This window comes from Anoplopoma fimbria, chromosome 1, assembly GCF_027596085.1.
Source record: "Anoplopoma fimbria isolate UVic2021 breed Golden Eagle Sablefish chromosome 1, Afim_UVic_2022, whole genome shotgun sequence".
NCBI lineage: Eukaryota > Metazoa > Chordata > Actinopteri > Perciformes > Anoplopomatidae > Anoplopoma > Anoplopoma fimbria.
In genome coordinates this window covers 14,066,453-14,086,655 of record NC_072449.1, presented here as the reverse complement: position 1 = coordinate 14,086,655, position 20,203 = coordinate 14,066,453, and the positions used below count along the sequence as shown (strand labels likewise).

General features: G+C 41.2%; 1 protein-coding gene across 6 annotated transcripts in view; it reads right to left on the bottom strand.

The window, feature by feature from the left end:
- The window catches only part of LOC129095858 (unconventional myosin-XVIIIa-like), a 130,660-nt gene that overhangs the window by 40,879 nt on the left and 69,578 nt on the right, over positions 1-20,203 (bottom strand). For all 6 annotated transcript variants that reach the window (XM_054604446.1, XM_054604455.1, XM_054604464.1 and 3 more), the window contains 5 exons: positions 18,563-18,628; positions 13,625-13,753; positions 6,884-7,027; positions 5,937-6,026; positions 5,093-5,212 (listed from right to left, as the gene is read on the bottom strand). In XM_054604446.1, the coding sequence (XP_054460421.1) occupies positions 5,093-5,212; positions 5,937-6,026; positions 6,884-7,027; positions 13,625-13,753; positions 18,563-18,628 (549 nt within the window). The remainder of the gene's footprint in view (positions 1-5,092; positions 5,213-5,936; positions 6,027-6,883; positions 7,028-13,624; positions 13,754-18,562; positions 18,629-20,203) is intronic.

The following is a 20,203-nucleotide window of genomic DNA, read 5'->3' as shown; positions in this document are numbered from 1 at the left end:
GGTGCGATCTGACACTGATGGACCTTGACCTTGGAGTTCACCTCTAATCTCTTTGGAAGTTGTTCTGGGCTCTTTGGTTACCATTCGTATTATCCGTCTCTTCATTTTGTCATCAATTTTCCTCTTGCGGCCACGTCCAGGGAGGTTGGCTACAGTCCCGTGGACCTTCTGAATAATATGTGAAACTGTAGTCACAGGAACATCAAGCTGCTTGGAGATGGTCTTATAGCCTTTACCTTTAACATGCTTGTCTATAATTTTCTTTCTAATCTCCTGAGACAACTCTCTCCTTAGCTTTCTGTGGTCCATGTTCTGTGTGGTACAAACCATGATACCAAACAGCACAGTGACTACTTTTCACCCTTTAAATAGGCAGACTGACTGATTACAAGTTTGAAGACACCTGTGATGCTAATTAGAGGACACACCTTAGTTTAACATGTCCCTATGGTCTAATTATTGTCAATCTTTTCTAGGGGTACCATCATTTTTGTCCAGGCCATTTTCATTAGTTTGTTTTTTAAAATGATTCTGTTGAACCACAATTCAAAAGCAATGTCTGATTTGTATTAGTTAATTTTCAATATTTCTTTATTTATTATTACTTTAGTCGGTTTCAAGTTATTTCAGTGACCATTGTGGGTTTTTCTTTCTTTAACGGAAGGGTACCAACAATTTTGTCCACGTGTGTATGTGGCTGGTAGTTTGTGCAGATCATAAGTCAGGAAAGTGAACCAATCTAAGAGACATTTTGCCTAAATCAAGCCTTACAGATAGCTATCCCAGCCAGCTCGGGAAATCAAACGGTTGGCCTGTTAGAGCATTTTGGCTACAGAGGGTTCTGCTCAGGTAAAAATAAATGCTTTTCTGACATCTTAATAGGTGGAGCATGTTGAAACAGATGTGCAGAGATGTATGAGTTGATGGAGAGTGAGACCTGTAACTTCTGAAGTGTCACACAGTTCCAATGCTTATCAAATGAATAGGTTTTATGAGAGAGGGTCAGGTTTTAAGGACTCTTATAGGAGTTTTTTGTTTTTTTTACTGCATGCATTACACGCATCACTAGACTTGACTTGTTGACCGACATATATTGAGCAATGCAATATTGTGTGTAGTCTTTTTAGCTCTGCCAAACTGTCATGAATTATCAATAACATCAAATTCTCCAAAACCTCATACACACTTTCTGAATAAAATGGAGAAAACTCTGAATTCAGATGAGAGAATTTAGATAATAATACTCGATTCTGATAGGTCAATTAAGTCATTCTATAGTTTGTTACGAATAACAGACCTTTGCCATGGAGTGGCCAATAAATGTTTTGGTATAAATGCTCATGCAGCTTAATGAGAAAAATAAGACTGTTCGAAATAACAGCAACCTGCCTGTCTCCTGTGTGAAACAGATCATGCGTCTCGTAACACAACCAGGACGCAACGCTTCATAATCCTCAGAGTAAAACACTACCATATTCCAAACTTGTCATGGGGCACGGCTGCACCTTCATTTTAAGAGTTCTCATTAAACTATTTGACACATACAGATGATTGGAGCCATTCATTTCAGCTCTGTGTTAAGTGCTCGGTTTCCATTTAAAAGTAGTTTTTGACTTGGTTCAAAAGACTTAGAAACTGTTCTGGGCTTCCAAACAACAAAGAAATCAATGCTCCCAACTTGGCACCTAAAGCTCGCCTAGGTTTATTGCTGATCGCAGGGACAAACAAAAATCTTCTGTAGAAGAGTTTTCTCGTCATCTGAAACAAAGATGGCGGAATTTAGCCACAATGCTAAGAAATATGTTTGGAAGGAAAAAAAGACCTTAACCCCATAAAAATGTGTGGACTGCCCTGAAAAGACGAGGCTCTGGCTAACGGAAGCAGAGTGGACAGAGACCAAACTAGTCTTCAGCCAGAATCTCTCTGACAGCAGACCAAAGCAGCATGGCAGACATTTGGACAGATAATAACATTAACGATGGCTCCGTTTCATTAAGATCCCAGTTAGCCATGTCAGTGAGCATGCAAGATCCAAGCGCACTAACTAACTAACTCACCGAAATGGAATGCAGCCATCATTAAAGTAATTCATTTCACCTGTGCTTTTCCCACTTTTCACAAGATGTTGGTGACAGTGATTACATTTAACTGTTACTTTTACTTTTCTTGAGGACCCACAGGGATGACTCACTGATTAGGTTAGAATGGTACTGGTCCATTCCAGTGCAACATTCCAAACATATTGTAACCTTTCCCTCTGTGTGAATACCCACATTGCCACCTTGTGCCTCTTCTCACTCTCATACACAGGATGAAAATAACATCCATCCTACATTTTCTGCTAGCCTGGCCATTTGTAGGCAGCCCCTCCCCATAGCTGAGCAGTCACAGGAAAAGAAATCGACCAACACCCCCCCGATAAAAACACAAAGAAATGCCGTCAAGAATGTCAAATAGAGAACTAAATGGATGGAGGGAGCAGGGGAAGGGCAGTGGTGGAGAAATGGCCTGACAATATGATTTCACAATTACAGTCATCGCTCTTTGTGTGTGTGTGTGTGTGTGTGTGTGTGTGTGTGTGTGTGTGTGTGTGTGTGTGTGTGTGTGTGTGTGTGTGTGTGTGTGTGTGTGTGTGTGTGTGTGTGGTAGATGTGAGACAGGCAGAGGGAGCAGGAGGAGAGAAAGCTGTTGGGGAGGCTTGTAGAAATGAAAGCATGGTGAGTGTCATTGTTGCGGTTGTCAACGTAATGCTGGCGGACCTGCTGTTTCGGTAGAAAATGTATTGAGTGGATTTAAGGCTCAGGTGGTTTTCAGTCCATCTAAATACTGCCTGCCATGTATGCAGTGCATTTAAAGGGTCAATGGTTGCTGTAATCATTCCCCCTCTACATAATAGCTGTGATCCCTTTAGAGTGAGTGCTTTGTAAAATCTACAGTAAAATCTTCCACTCAATACAGTTGAGTGGAAGCAACGCAAGGCTTCATCGGTCTGAGTTAGTCTGGAAATATTGAATATTTCCCACATTCTAAGCATAACGCTCCAAATGAACTCTGAAAAAATGTATTTGTTTGCTCAATCAAAGATGGCGTTCTGTGCTTGAACTCCCTGATAAGGAACAAATTAAAGGCCACATACCTACAAAGCAGGATGTGTTGTGTTACAGGTGAGAAATTAATTTCGACAGTGAGGTTTTACGGCCCAGCAGGCTGTGTTCTCCTGCTGGCTCACTGCAGTGTCTGATGCTGAGCAACACACACCTGTAGGGGGTCATTTGATCTGGTACATGTGAGTATACAAGTTCATGTGGGCTCCTGTCAGTGTGTGTGTGTGTGTTTGTGTGTGTGTGGGCGACTTTATTTGCTACAATGCACAACTTAAACTTAAGAGTTCCACATGCACTCAGTCAGGACCAACAGGAATGAAAGAGTGTCTAAGTGAGTTGATTAACTGTTTACAACTGTGTTTCAGTAGAAACACCCATAGCATCCTGGAAAACTTTTCTAATGCAATTAAATGCGCCAATAGGATCAAAGGGAGCAAATATATCTTAATTAGCGTAACATCTTAGCTTGTGTTAACCATATCATAATTCATCTCTGAAATATATAAATGGTTGATCTACATCTTCTTCAAACAATTGGATATATTCAAGTTTCTCAACAAAAACTACATTTTGCAGTTGAACACATCATGATAACCAACTTTTACTGAACAGAGCCTGAACCCAGCATAATGTAAATGAATGTAACCTCCACACGTGTTAGCACAGGGGATGCTAACGTAACTAGACCTCCTCCTCCTGCTCATTTCAACACAGATGTATTCTTCACTATGTAGCCCTTTCAGGGTTCGGCAAATAGAAAGCATTGATGATGTCCTGATCGCATATCTTTACTGGATAACGGCAGATAATGATCAACAGTCAAACTTTACAGCTTTATACCTCTGCCAATCAGTAAAGAAACACTTCACATCCATGTCTGTCCAAAACATCTTCATTTCATCATTTTGTCCTATTAGACATTTGTGTATAATTCCATAATTGCATATGAATCCTTGAGTTATGGTCAAAGGCATGTTTTTTTTGAGGTCACAGTGACATTTTGACCACCAAATTATAACCAATTCATCCTTGAGTCCAAGTGTGTTAAATTTGAAGAAATTTGTGTTCTCAGGTGTTCCTGAGATATCGTGTTCACTAAAATGGAAAGACGTGAGCTCACAGTGAGAGTGACCTTTGAGCACCAAATCTACTCAGGTCATTCTTGAGTCCAGGTGGAGGTTTCATGAGAATGGACTGGCCGGATGGACACCCCCAACCATAATGCCTGTAAGAGTCTGCTGCCATCAGCCTTTAAAACAGCACATTTATGGACTGAAGTCTTCATTCCAAATGAACGGCGATACTGTGTGCCTCTGAGACCTTACTGCAGTTCAATGAACTGTGTGTTACGAGCTCCTAGGACTTCAATCATTTCTGCCTGAATGTCTTGGCAAAACAGCAATGTTTAAATATGAGACAGCCTTTTATTATCCAAGTTGAATTTTAAATGACATCTTCCAACATTAATACTCAAATAGACGACGATAAACTCCCTTCAGAAGAAAAGCAGGGCTTCTTAACAGTTCTGCTCTCTAATAATTCAAGCTGATGTGCTATTGTTAAATTTATATATGATTGATGAGCCGTTAAACTACATTTTACAATGCGCCTTAATATGAAACTTCACTGTGAAGTGGCAGAATGTGGCTGTGTTGTAGAAAACTTTATTACCTTACTGCTAAAGGGCTAATTGGGCTATAAAGTGTTATCCATCTCTATTTGCAATCACAATAAGGTAGTTTTATTTTCATTTGCCTTAATGAAACTCTGCCTGGAAGAAAGCATCAAGTGAAGGAATGGGTCAGAGCGTTAATGGACACAGTGAGGCATTAATCCCATGGTGTGTGACAGTTTTAATCAAACCTCAGCTTCAGAGTTAGACCGCAGCCGTTTAATGGTGCAGCATGTGAACACACCGTGACTCTCTTATTCTAAACACACAACTGTGTTACTTCACAACATGGTGTCCTCTGTGAGTGTGTCTCTACCTGCAGGTCCTTCATGTCCTTCTCCAGGCGGAGTCTCTCAGACGTTTCCGTCTCCAGCATCTGGGAGGCTGACTCCCCGGTGTTACGTTCATCAGCCAGTTCTGATGACAGCTCTGTGATCTGATGACACCCATAAACACAGACAGAGGCACAGTCAGTCACACACACAGTGGGTATCAAGTATGTTTAGCTCGGATGACTTATGTTGTCAATAAGTGTCTCTTTTTGTTCTAGGCCAAGGGATCAAGGGGCTTAGAGATCTATCACATGAGCGCAAACCTCGAGGGTGAAGTGCAGTCCATCAAATGGCCCCTGAGACTGGCCCCGAAGAAGGAGTCATTCCAAATAGACTTTACAGCAGAAATAAATAAATTGTGTTTACAGCCTGCTACTTAACTGGTTTAGTCTCCTCAGCTTGTTTCCCTGCTCGTGAAAACTATACGAGGGATGAATTTACATAACTTACCTGTGTAAATTATATAATAGGCACAAACACCAGATCTAACTCTGGTGTAGTATCACAACCAGGTTTACATTATATTTGTGGTCTGATTCACCATTGAGTTCAAATGGTTCTGTAGGTCTTACTAAAGGAAGCATCAGAAGATGCTTTAGTAATGTGCACACAGCCCCGTGTGGACAGCATGTCACTTTAATCTAGTGAAATAAAAAGACAATGATTTACTCACAGAGCTGCTAACCACTGCAGACAGCTCTGATCACAATCATTTTTGAGAAATGACTCATAACTCTTTGCATTTCGTTCTCAGAGTTCTAAGACACTTCCTGGACATGAACCCAAATCCTGCTCTGTACATGTGTCCGTCTGTTTCTGTGTGTTTACCCGGCTCTCAAGGCGGTCACTGTTGAGTCTCAGCTCGTTCCTCTCTTTCTCCACCTTCTCCAGCTTCTGCTTCAGCTGCTGGATCTCTTCCTGAGTGGGAAAACACAGAGGAAGTTAATGGCAGAGAGACATGTTTGTGAGGATACAGCAGATGGAGTGAATTCATCTGTATATAAACTCATTATACTCATCAACGTCATCTCATTTAAGCTCAATTCTAGGAGTGTACGTACGGGTGTTTTCCCTACAGTTTTATTTATTATTATGGAAGAATATTAATTGTAAATATCTCAATTTAAATAGAAACCTTATGTTTCTTTAACACATTTTGTGTCAGAATTGCCAGTCATTGCCATGAAAATTATGAAATTATATTTTGAGAAAATATTTTGAATTAATAAAAATTAAAGCCACCACATGGACACTACACTAAAATGGGAGCACTTTTGTTGGAAGAAACAGCTGATATTTCAATATGAATTAACGAATGGGATGAAATAATTTCTTTCCTATTAATATGTAGAATACAATTGCACCTTTTGTGCAAGAGCTTGTTGCCAATTAAACACATTCTCACTCCCAACTCATTTAATACAGACGCTTGGTCCGTGGCCCTAGGCTCCAAACTATGACGCTCTAGGTTCCCCTCTAGCGTCAGGTTTGAACATGTGAGGGACTTGTCACATGTATAGTGTCCCTTCAAAATAAACATCCATCTACACAGGAAGTTAGGTTAAGTCAACAAAACGCAGTCTAACCCATCCACCACCCCTCCAACTAAAAAATGTAACCTTGTTAGCTCAGCTAAACATTTAACTAAATAGTATGGTTAACAATTCTCTTTCACACAGCCACTGTGCTTCGCCTGTGTGTGTGTGTGTGTGTGTGTGTGTGTGTGTGTGTGTGTGTGTGTGTGTGTGTGTGTGTGTGTGTGTGTGGGTACTCACGTCCTTGCCGCGGATCTGTTCCTCAGTGAGCTGCACCTCTATCAGAGGTCTTACGTTGGTGAAGAGCTTCCACCATGGCCAGCCTTTGACGCCACGATTCTTCTTAATGTTTTTCTGGATGCAACGGATGGCCAGATCCTGGATCTGTCAACACATGCAGCGATAAAAAGACTGCTTAGAACTGTAAAGAGGATACTGCATACTGCATGGACTACAGTAACCAAAAGGGCAGCGGGGGTCTCTCCATGTGCTGATTAGTCTATAGAAAAGCCTGGACGTAGTGTCCTCACTGTGAAATCACACACTCGGAGGACGTTTTGACACTTCTTTACTACTTGCCACAATTGTGTCAGTTATTGCATTTTGAAAAGGAAGTGTGTCCTGCAGATTAATACATAAATGGTTGATCTATTGTTGCAAAGGCTTTAAGAGACCTTAGCTTTCATGAACTTGATACAGGACATCCCTAATAAATCCTAAAGGAGTGAGAGGGACTTCCACCCATCTCATTGTCTGTGGTTTATCTGGGTAAGGGTTAGGGTGTCACCTCCCAGGTGAACAGAATCTCTAGAGGGAGGTGATCAGCAGGATTCCTGAACCACTTCAACAGATTATTTTTGTCTTGAAGGAGCATTCTACTTCAAGCTCATTCCAGATGCCTGAAAAAAACACACGCTTGTATCTGCACTCTGTAGGTCACTACCCAAAGCTCTTGACTACAGGTGAGGGTTCGAGCATCGATGTGCTGTAACAAGGGTCCCAGTCTTCTCTACATTATTCTCCAGGATTTTTTAGTGATGATCTAGCTTGTGTGGCAAACAGGGATTTCACCATATACTAATACCTTCCTCTCTGTGGAAGTCTGATTTAAAAGATGTGCAGTCATCGTTGATCATTTATCTATAAAATGATCTCATACATGCTTGAATGCAAATTGATCAAAGAATAATACAGACACGCCTGCTGATGTGAGAAAAATGTAGTAGCGAAGGCATCAACTTACCAACTGGGCAAGTTAGTAAGTTGACCAATTTAACAAGCCTGATCAATTTAACATTATTAAACTGTTTAAAACAAGTTGGGAGGAAAGCCATGTTATGTAATGTCATCCAACCTGCATGAGCTACCATGTGACGTAACATGGAAGTGTGTTCACAGAGTTTCCATAACATAACTGAGAGAAGCTGTTCAAAGTACTCTGGTCCACAAGCTACCATTAGAGCGTTGATATGATCCAGAACATCATTTGGCCCTTTCAGATGGCGTTGTCATCCTTTTTGGGGTGCTCTGATAGATGGCCTAGTAGTTCATTCTCAGTTTAAGGATTATTTTCAGGGACAACATAAGACTTTCCAGGACATTTTACATGTAATTTCAACGACTGGAAAACTGTTTACCAGGTTTTCCAGGACGCGTAGGAACGCGGAGTAAATTGAGAACTTTGCCTTCACCACAACAGTACGGTTCTTTCACCCAACAAAACCAGATAGTGAGATACTGAGCCGGTAAAGTAGTGAAACCCACAACAGTTTGCCATGCAGCAGGAAAAAGATCATCAAATGGGGGACACCAACAATCACTGTAAATGGGTTGGGAAAAACTGCTGCTTTGTGACTTGAGATGACTTGTTGTAAAACGAAATTTGGTTAAACGGTATCTTTCAATTGAATATTGCTTGTATATACTGTAAACGCTTAAATAAGATGTGTGGAGCAAATCTATGAAAATCCTGATGGCTCTTTGATTCAGACTCTCCAACAAAGTGGCCATTTGTAGAAACAAACCAAGACGATCTTTTCATAACCACTTTCCTCAAGACAGGAGATGCTTTATAACATGGTTCATGAGAGGATTAGTATGGTCACACGTTTAAAAAGCATCAGTCGTTTACTTGACTTTGGCTGATGGCTGTATCTCAGACTGACTGATAATGGTTCAAACTCAAATTAAACCATACATTTTTCCACTGGCAGCTTGTTGAAGCTAAATGCAGCTAATCTGGAAAGCCATTCACAACACACAATTAGGACAAATTGATCTCTAAAAGCTGGCATGAGTGGAGGTCGTGATTACACAAATGTCACTCATCAAATCAAATCGGGATCTGTTTCAGACATGATGACTTGGGAGTTGTATTTTAGAAATGTTCATGGAACTGGAGAGGTCTGTTTCCATTATCAGATTAGGAGATTAGGAATAACTCTGTAACAGATTTCTGACCAGTAGCTGCTTTAAAAGCACACGGAGAGGACTGAAGACAGGGAAAGGATCGATGTGGCAGGATGAAAGGAAAGAAGATCAGCTTAGAAACACTGATCTGGGTCATCAACTGTAGTCTTCATCTGAACACTTCCCACACTCCTCCTGACAGGGACAACAAAACTCTTCCCTCAATCTTCCACTTACCATATTTCAGGTCGATTCAATTGGACCTTTTCTTTTCCAAGATACATAATCTTCTATCAGTCTAAAAATATATTTGTGTTTTTCACTTTCCCTGGTGGACTGGTTTAAGGCAAAGACTTCACATTATTTAAGATTATAATACTAATCATATCATGTCACAATATTATGAAAAATGACACAATAAAAATGATTCTGCTGCAATTTACATACAGTACCTCCTGGATGAGTGTGTTGCTAAGGTAATCAGAGAACGCGTTTACATACATTTAGTAACCTGGTTGGAAGGAGACTTGACCTTATTGGAAGCCTGGCTCACTTCATCTTAAAAGTATTAGTGACTTTAATCACAAACTACCGGACAAAGGATGAGTAAGAAAGAGTGTAAATCTGAGAATGAATTTGATGACAGCTTTCTGAGTATTTGACTTTGGTCAGTGTACAGCTCTACTCCTACCTGGAGTTAGTGTCTTATTTACTCCAAAATTGAGCTGTATGCAAAGAAAAAATATATAGTTTCATGAACTTCATTGTGTAAATCAATTCCTTTTCATGACTTTTAAGGTCACACATGTTGACGTTTTATCAAGCTCTGACCTTTGGTGCTAGTTTCAAGAGGTTTGCAGTGTAGACTGTCAGACCTGTGCATTAAGCCTGTAGGGAGGTCTCCATCCAAACGGAGCTCCAACATGATGGAAATATGACTTCTCTGTGAGTTTGCCCCACACATACTGTATCTAAAGGTGTTTCTACACAGGGTTTTTACCCGATATTGAAAATGTGAATTAAAACAGGTGGGTGGATACGCAGTGTTGCGCTGTGCTAGCTCTGACAGGCACAAATATGCTCTCTGCATGCTCGGCCTACTTACACTTAACATTTTAATGCAGCTGATTATGATTCACTAGCAGCAGGTAAAACCCTCCCATTGTTTGCTCTGCTCTCATTAACATCTTCTACATGAATAATATGAATTCACAGTTTGGGAATGCTTTGTGGCAGATGTAAGCAGTGGTCACCTTAAATGATAGACGCAGAAATTGTAATGACATGGGTGCCCTCTACCTCTCCTTTACACCTCGACTTACACAAACACATACACACACAGGCACACACACACATCAAGCAGCAGTGTCTGCCTGAGCCCACCTGTTCCCAGTTGGGGGGAGGGGGTAAAGGCGGGGGGCTTCTGTCTTTAGGCAACTATTTAATTAGGCTCAGTGTTGGTTGGCTGGCAGTGGAAACCCCCATGCTCCTCCACTCTCAACTGTTCACCATGAATGTCAAAGAGATAGAGGGAGGAGAGGCAGGCTGCAGGGCTTCAAAGCAGCCAGCGGATCTCTTCTATTTGTCTATTCCCCCATGGCGAGGCACAGTCTCTCTTTCTCCAGCTTCCCTTCCTTTTTCTCTTTTCTCATCCCCCTCTCCAGTCACTCATTTCCTGCAGTGCTTTGAACGCTGCTCCCCCAGACAGGGAGAGAGAACTTGGAAGGAAACGGGCAACGTTCCCCCGAGCAAGAATAATATAAACTAGATGGAGGAACAGACTAATTGATTTTGTGTTGTTGCAATATGAGGAGGCCTGAGCAAATTCAAATCTACCTTTTTGAGTATATGGGCGTTTGTCAATGACAAAACTATGAGTTAGCAACAAATAAAAAAAGTAAGCTTAATCCAAACAAGAGAATTGAATAGGACAGATTTGGGAGTGAGAGACAATGCTGATTTGGTACCAAGTGGGTTGGAAATCTGTTTAACTTTATTCACCACAATTTACTGCTCACTCTGCTGCAGAATGTTAGTTTCAAATGTTGCAGGGATGATGGAACAACGAGAGGCAACACACACACACAATATATATATATATATATATATATATATATATATATATATATATATATATAATAAATACTTTGACCATGGCAGCTGGATTCTCGCGATGTCTAAGAGATCACGTGAGAATTGAGGGATCAAATATCACAGCTTAAAGTCATGCGTTTGTGTCCAGTAAGCCAGAGACCGAATCAATAAGCATCTTTTGAGGAGCTACTGGCAGCTAAGGGCGTGGCTTAGGTGTGAGTGACAACACTGAGAGGACTGTTTGCGTAGATGCTGCAATAACATCAGTTCCACCAGAGCTGGAGAGTATTTCCTCTTTGAAAGAAGAACAAAGAAAGAGCCTGAGGCGTTATAATGAATCCCACTGCTCTTCATGACAAGACTGGTTGGTTGAGGCAGAGAGGATTGGTTAAGTATAATCATTGACCTCGAGCAGTTAGTGTCAGGATACACTATTGGACAGATGCATAGGACCCAAACAAACAAGGTCACCATTACTTTGGCGAGCATTGACGCCTAGCCAATCCTGGTGCTTAAATGCTGCAGGGGCTGGGTCTCGCCAAGCCACTGAAGGCTTTTCTCCATGGAAAATATGTTTTCTCTCTTCTAACAACTGGCTTTGACCATAGTTTGATTGACAGATGGTTCTTCCAATCAACTGCCAAGTATTTTTTCAAAGTGCCTGCCCTTTTTTAAACAGTTTCCAATAACTTATTGTCATATGGTTCAGTGTAACAATCGTTTTCTAACAATGATCTGTACAATCTATTTACAGCTTTTTACCCCTAAGAAAGGAGAGCAGGAAGCCTGACTAAGATGACTGAGCTTTGAGAGGAGAATGAATACACAGTGGCATGCAGAGCTGCATTGGAAGAGCCACCTATGTGAGTGTTCTCCTCTTCTTCTTCCTCTTCTTCCTCTTCTTCTTCTTCTTCTGAGACTGAATCACAAACAAAATGTGCTTAGCAACTAGTTGCTAGCATCAGGAACAACGAAATGAACCCAATTCCAAACTTCATCAATTACATAAAATGTCCATATATCCTGAGAGATGAGGCTCAAACTGGAACCTCTGGGGAGACAGGCTGGTGAAGTGAGACCCAAATGTCCTTCAAAAGGTCATTTTAGTAGATAGGCCTGAGCCCAGTGCAGCAAGAAAGAAGACACTGCAATAGTCATAAAAGGCTGACCAAGATCCAAGGCTTAATGTCTTCACACACACTGACACACAAACACACACTAGATATACAAAAACTATGCACCACATGAACTGTGCGTTCACATGAGAAAACCTCCACAAGCAACATCAAAACTTCTGTGAAGTAACACAAACAGAAAGTCAACAGATCCCCACTGGAATCTTCAAGAGTCAGCAATGTTTTCAACTCGTCAGGCTCACTGTGGTGGACACACACACACACACACACACACACACACACACACACACACACACACACACACACACACACACACACACACACACACACACACACACACGAAACTGGCAAAGACATATTCCTTTACAAGGGCAACTTGTGAACATCCAGAAAGCTCATTTGGCTACAAAGTAACTGTATCTCTTTGGGTTTGAACCCGTTTCATTTCAAAGTGAAGTGTCTGATGAAGCTGAAATGCCATGATGGTCTATAGAAACCACATGAACACAGGATAAAGCACTCGCCCACCAGCACAGGGACCAGGGATCATAGCCTGACAACTTTTCCTTTTACAACTTTGACCTCCAGCAAAGTTGGTATTGATTTTGGGTGGGAAGGCAGTGTGGGATTTTGGCCGTGTCGCTGCACTAGTGACTCCTACCGGTTGGTTGACGTGGCTCTGCTAAAGGGGTTGGAATCATGGAACACATCATCTGTTTAGGGTTAGGATGTTATGGTGAGGAAGCTGTCTCACCAGTTAATACACTCGTGAAAAACAAGTGTTAACGATTCCACCGGACAATTTACAGGAGAAGATGACGCTCCTTTCAACAAATCTGACAGCAGCAGGCAGCACAAGGACACAGTCCCCTCCCCTTTCTGTAACAGTGCTCTGAATATATTGTCTCTGAATGCCAGTATTCATATATTGCGTTGGCGATACTGTATCTGAATATGGCCATGCCAAGAAAGCAGGACGGATGAGTGGAAACAACCTTCAACAGATGGACCAGGCAAATGTAGAATACAACCAACACACTGTCACATGACGGATCATGGGAAGAGGATGATTTCCCTCAGCCATCAAGACTGAAGAGGTTGGAGAACTGACAAGCACTGTGGTAGGAGTGTGTGAGTGGAGGACTGATCTGAGTTTCTATTTGTTGAAAATGGGGTTGTATTCTGCGACGTCTCCCTGTATATCTGATGTTTCCCCTGTATCCATTACTCCTAATGATTGAAAAAGGTTCTTTATCAAATAAGTCTGTCACGTAAAGTGCAGTACAAATGGCTCCAATGATGTTCCACGATAGAGGCTTCAGATCCGCAGCAGCAGCCTTACCTTCCTCTTCTTGAAGGCCTGTCTGGACAGGTATCCCCTGCAGGCGGCCTGGAACAGAGAGATGTTCCTCCTGGTCTGAACGTCTCGCTGCTCCTCCAGTCTGGACAGAGTCCCCGCTCTGAAGAACACCTGCAGGGGGAGAGGGAGAGTTTAAGCAGGGAAATAGGGCTTCACCTGTTCCATTATTTTAGTAATAGAGTATTCTAGCGATTATTCCATTGATTAATGAAGTAATCAGGTGAAAAAAATCGTTCGCTTTATTAAGGCGCAATATTGAATATACAAAAGAGAAAATTATAAAGAACAACAGCAAGCAGCAAAAAGTATTTTAGCCACCTAAAAAATATCTATATTAGTTTAAGTAGAAGCTTTATAATATTTTCCGACAGTGAACTAAATTGAAAGTGAAACTACACAGTTTTAGTAAATGGAGTCTGGTAACTTTGAGAGAGCAAAGATAAGTTTGGCTTTCAGTTCAGTTTCCAGTCAGAACAGGCTGTCTGATGGCAAGATAAAGCAGTGAAAATATTCTAAACCTCCTGTACACTTAAAATAATGTTGAATTATTTTAGCTGTCTGAAATACATCCACAGCAGTACATTGCTTTGCTCCCGTGCTCGTACTCCTGTCTGCTTCTCCAAACTCTACTGTAGTAATACATTGAGTGTGGAGGAGTTCCACATACTACCACACTTAAATACACCTGCACAGTGTATTCTTAAGTGCAACACACAGGGGCCATTTGACGCAGGCCAAATGAAGCCTGACACTCACACTAAACACGCCATGCAGACAGAAGAAGTAGTCAGGATGTGATTTGTTTTTTTCCACAGTGACAGAGGAACAACTAAAAACGCTGCCGCCATTGTTTTTTGAATAGGAAAACACTATTTTACAAAATTTGACATATACAATTAAAACATGAACAAACAATTTACAAGAATTGATCTAAGGGGACCTGCTGTAGTGGAGCCTGAAGTCAAACCTTCCTCCTGGTCTGCATGGACTTAAAGTGGGAACTCACTTGATTGTAATCAAACGCAGCAAGGGAGATTTCTGCAGAGGCTGTTGTCATTGTTTTTTGCGTTTTAGCCTCAGACAGACAATTTCTCATAGCCGTTTTTATTTCGTTCTGAGATCTGAACCCGAGCTCTTCTGCAACACTGGACACTGGAATTACCAGACTGAACAAGGGATTCTTGGATCCTTCAAGAACTCGCTCAACTAGGAGGAAATCCCACGGAATGCACTTGAATTTCTGTCAAACCACTAGAAGCAAGCACACAATAGAAGCACAGACACTGATGGATATGAAGATTATTATTGATCAATAATTATAGCCCATGTGTTGTGTTTAATGCCACAGAAGAGAGATGGATAGTCTCGTCCATACATGTTTCTCCAAAGAGGAAGCTGATAGGAAGTGTAGGAAGTGCTTTGAGAAAAGTGATTCTCAAAACAAAATGAGTTATTGCTTTTTTGCATGTATTTTTTACCTCCAAAAGGTAAAGTGACAAGCAATCCTGCCCCCGACTCTCTTGTAGGAGACATTCATAAAGATGCAGTTCCATCTGTACCTTTTGCCTATTTTTAGTTAAATCATTAAGCTTCTGATAAGAGGATTTTACCTAGTTATGGAAAGAGAATATGAATAGCAATCACAATGTTTGGCTTCCCACAACTGAATGAACATGATCGACTGTGATATAGATGTTTTAAACTCCTCTGGATATCAAATCAAGTGCTGCCTAAACTACCAGCCAGCCACTAGAAGGTGATCCAGATGTTTTGGCTTTAAGTTTGGGGTGCTGACATGCCACTGCACATACACCCTGCAGCAGCAACAGCCTGGGAAAAACGTTTCTGAATGTTGCGGCTGAAGTCCAGAGTAGAAGAGTAAATGATAAAGTCAAGCCAACCGGGGAGGAGATAACACATCTGGGTAACATGAACCGCTGTACTCCTCGGAGACCTATTTGTCAGTGTGGGGTTGGCAGAGAGCCACATTCAAGTTGGCAGTGAACCACAGGGGCAGTTTGGCAGTGAGAGGTGGGTCATCTACCCGTCTGGAGGAGATGCAGCCACCGGCACAGTCCACACTTCATGTGTCATCACAGGTGACACTTTCATTTTGGGCGATAATCATCCCAACAACAAAACTGAGGTATACAATGTTGTGTGTTATTCTTTCCAGCTTAATAAAAAGGTGCATGTGGGAGAGTGGGATACAAAATTTGGGACTAAAGATGGAAATACCACAAATCCTTTCTCCCATCTTTTAGATTCATCGTCCAACAGAATACACAACTTTGCCATGACTCCATACACAAAGAGCAGCTGGACCACAACTGCTACTGAGGTGACCATCAACAATCAATCAATCATCAGAGCTTTTGGAAAGGCAACAAACTATAAACAGGACAGTCAATGGTGGAAAGACTGTACAAGTGCAGTTACTACTAGTGTAAAGTACTGCTTACTGTCTGTATATTGTCGCATATTAGGTCATGCATTTATATCTATTTGCAAATTTGTTTTTCTTAAAGCTATATCCTCAGTTTGGGAATATTAATAGTGCAAACCCCTATAAACAGCAATGTAAACTGAAAAATAAGTTTACTGAAGCAATACCATGTAACCTAAACCCAATTTGGCAGGCTTCTATCGTAGGAGAAGATGTGGACTGATGCACAAGTGATGTGATGCTGGTATATTAATCATATGGTATTCTTCACTTTGATGCAGCTCATTTATTCATTATTCAAAATGATTCCCACACTGCATGAGGTACACAGTCTAATAAGACAGAGTAAGTGGCCCAGTGTGTGGGATGGTTGGACCTGTGTGTGTCTCGTCTGCCAGTTAAAGTGCTGTGAAACAACAGGCATTAGTAATATTACCAACACCACAGAACAAAAAAAGTTGAAACTTTTTTCTGAACGTGGGAAAGTAGTGGGCCAAGTATAGAGTGACACTCACCAACACTAAGGCAAGGTTAAACTCTGCAATATCTGCCAAGAACCTCTCTAATTGACAGCTCAAGGCACTCACTGTTCTTTATTCCACAGCCATTCACAGAGCTAATTAACAAAACCATCAGCCTGTCTTTTTCCTTGTGATTAGCCGTTTTGTTTTTTTTATCTCAAAGAGTTGGAGTCTGGCAGTGTCTGACTGCTGCTTGGCAAGGGTCACAGATACAGAGAGCCAGAACGATCAGCTGCTCCCCAGAAAAACAGAACACACCAGGACTACTGAAGGTGAGAATGGAAGACTCTTAACGGACAAAACGGACCTGACCTGACGCCCACCTAACATAGTTTACTAGAAAGGTAAGTGATTGGAATGGAAAACACTTTCTAATTGTCTAATTAAGAGTGTCGGCGAGTGAAAATACGTTGGTACTTGAAGCCTAGACTCCTTGACGGCAACATAAAGGATGCAACAGCCAGAAATGTGTGGTCAGGGCAAGCTGCCGCAGCTTTTTCCTGATCTGATGTGACATGTGGAGTATTTTACATCAGTAATCAGGGCTTCCTGCAAAGAAACTGGCAACTGCTACAAAGTAATAACGCCAATAGAAAGGGTTGTTTTCGGAAAAGAACATTAAAAAAAATAAAAGGGCAACATTCTCAGGGAAGAACTCTGAGTTTGAAGTTTGTACCTGTATGCACTGGCACAGATTTTCGAGAACTTCTAGGGTTGAAGGTCAAGGTTATAAAAATTATTCAACTAGGGGAGAAATTGAAGCCAGGTCAGTGAAAAGACTTGTGTTCAAGGTCAATGCCAAAATTCTCACTAAAAAAATCATATACTTGACAGCATAAACAAAAAGGCCGGTCCCTAACAAAGAACATTGAGGGGAAATTGCATAGTGGACATGTTAAGTTTAGCACCAATGCCATCAGCACTACAACGTCATACTCTTCTGCTTACTTTTGTTAAACAGAAATACTTTGGACTACTTTAGAATACCTTTTATTGACTACTTACTTTCAGTGTATACTCAACACATGTTTCGAAAATATCGAAAGCCTAGCATGAAAGTGAGGTATTATGTCCTTTGAGTCACTGAAAGACTTCCAGTGTGATATCCCTGTGTTATTATTCATGTATTATTTTCAATCTCTTCTATGGTGGTGATCTTGAGATTTTTGTCAAGCTACTGTCAATTAAACTCATATGGACGATATGACACTTTACCATTAAATGGTCCTCACCAGCTCACATTAATAGAATGATATTCAATTATGCAACGCTTGTTATGAATTGTGCGCCACATTCAGTCTTTACCTTTTTCTTTTTCCTTCTCTATGCTTCATCAAAATGTTGTAGAGTATGACAAAAAAGTAACAACATGCTGGCATACGTCAGATTTTTTTGTAATTGGGGTTAAATAAATGTAATTTATGGTGCTGGTAGGTTATGATGTAACCTCTACGACGGTGAGAAATCAACCCTCAATCATCGGGGCTTTTTGCAGAGGGAACAAAATATAAAAGTGACAGTCAACGGAGGCCAGACCGTACGACAGGGCAGTTACTACCAGCTCATTGATCTTATGTATTGATCTCAGCATGTCTTTGTGTAAAAAAATGTATTATCATTATAAAATGTATTTATTTAAAGATGTACAGACGTAAAATTCTGTGCAGGGAGTTTCACCGACACTATCTTAACACACAAGGCAAAGTCTACAAACAGAAAAGAAAAGCAGAGCAGTACAGGAAACAGGGAGATGCCTTATGACCATTTGATAAAAAATATACTTTTGGAAACAAGGCCTTTCTCTAATATATGTCTGTTTCATGAATCTCTTTCATGCTTCTCTCTGCATTTAAGAAAGGCCCTGGCCGTGATTAGAAAAGATACAGTGTTATAGTAACAGCCCCTATATGAATGAATGAAATGAAAAGTGTGCATGCTTGTGACTCCACTCACCCTGCTCAGCCCCATGTGGTAGCTGCTCTTCTCCATCTCCAAGGACTCCAGTAACTCCTCCACTGCCTGGAAACAGCAGAACAAGCAGTCAGCAGACAGACGAACAAAATAAACCTTACCGTCTTTTGTTCCAGCAGCAGCCATATTTTTTCTTTAGCACTTTTAGATGTGGTTTATAGATTTGGCATCTTTCTGCTGCTTTTTATGGTGTTATGAATTCATTGTACGGTGTTTTCTATTTGTTGTGTACTGTGAATGCTAAATATATTGATTTGGTGACAAATCAATTCATCTACCAGAGAGGTGGGAACTCACAAAAGACACTATCAAGTAGCATTATCAGATGTGAAATAATTCAGCGTTTTTGGTCTGAGCCATGCTACAGATACAACTCTGGATATATCACCTCCTCTTCTTTGTTTTTGTGCACTATTTCACTGTCTCCTGTGAGTCCCTTGTTGAGGTTTTGATAATACTATTTATGGAACTTTACATGTCAGGTTCCATGGAGGTTTGAGCCTCTAAGGGACAGGACGCTGACAGTAATGTTGGAAAGCGTGGTGGATTTCCTCTCTGCTGTTTCCCTGGTTGGTCTGAAAAGCTCTTGGCAGGTACACCATCTGGCTGCTAACATCATGGCTACATCACGCTCTATTAAGGGGAACTGACAGAACTGGGCCGTCAGCAGCAGAAAGACAGGGTTCTCTCAGCGTACCAAAATTCTCTTTCTCTGAAAAACCAATTATTTCATATTATTCCTCCAATTTTACACCCTTCTCAGTCTTAGACCGCCTCCTTTCATCCATCTCCCTTGCTTTCCTTCTTCTCCACTGTTCGTTCCCCACTCCCCAGAGAACTGGCTACCATTAGTTCTTTCTGACTGGGCTGTCCTCTCTCAGATCATCTCGAAAGAATCTTGTGAGCCACTTTACTGCCCGTGTGTTGTGGTAAAGAGAGGAGAGCTTGATTTCACTGATCTACTTAATGAATCCAGTTAAATCTTCTTTGTTCTCTGCTAGTCATTTCAAACTTCTTTGTGTGCTCCACATGTAACTGACACGCACAAACAGGCAGAAATTCAGCCAATCGGGTATTTGGATCCACAAAAACAAAACAAAAAACATTCTTTACCTTCTAAAACAAGATACTTTTAGTACACAAGGTGCAGAAAGCTTAATGTAGGGATGTTTTTCATCCAGCAGCCCCACCTCCGACTCATAAAGGCTAATCGCTTTGTGCAAAACTGCTATATACTGCCTGAGCAGAATGTCGAGAAGGCATTAATCATACACTCAGGGATGTTCCTAAACTGTTCTGCTTCCTATACAAAGGAATGGAAAGATAATGAGACAGGAAAAGAAAGCTGAAAGAGACAAGGGAAAGGGAGGGGAGAGAGAGAGAAAAAAGGAAAGACAGAGCTCTTCCACTGCCGGTAATTAATCAGTACAGTAGCCGTATGCTGCCAGCCTGTGCAATCATAATTAATTACACACAAGAGCGCTCTTGGAACAGGAAGAGGACAGCGTAGAGAGGAGAGCGGGAGGAGAGGAGGAATAAAGGGACTCTGTTCACACAGGGAGATTAGAATGTAGAGGGCATGCTCAGAAATACTGAATCTCCAGACTTTAGAGTTTCAACATC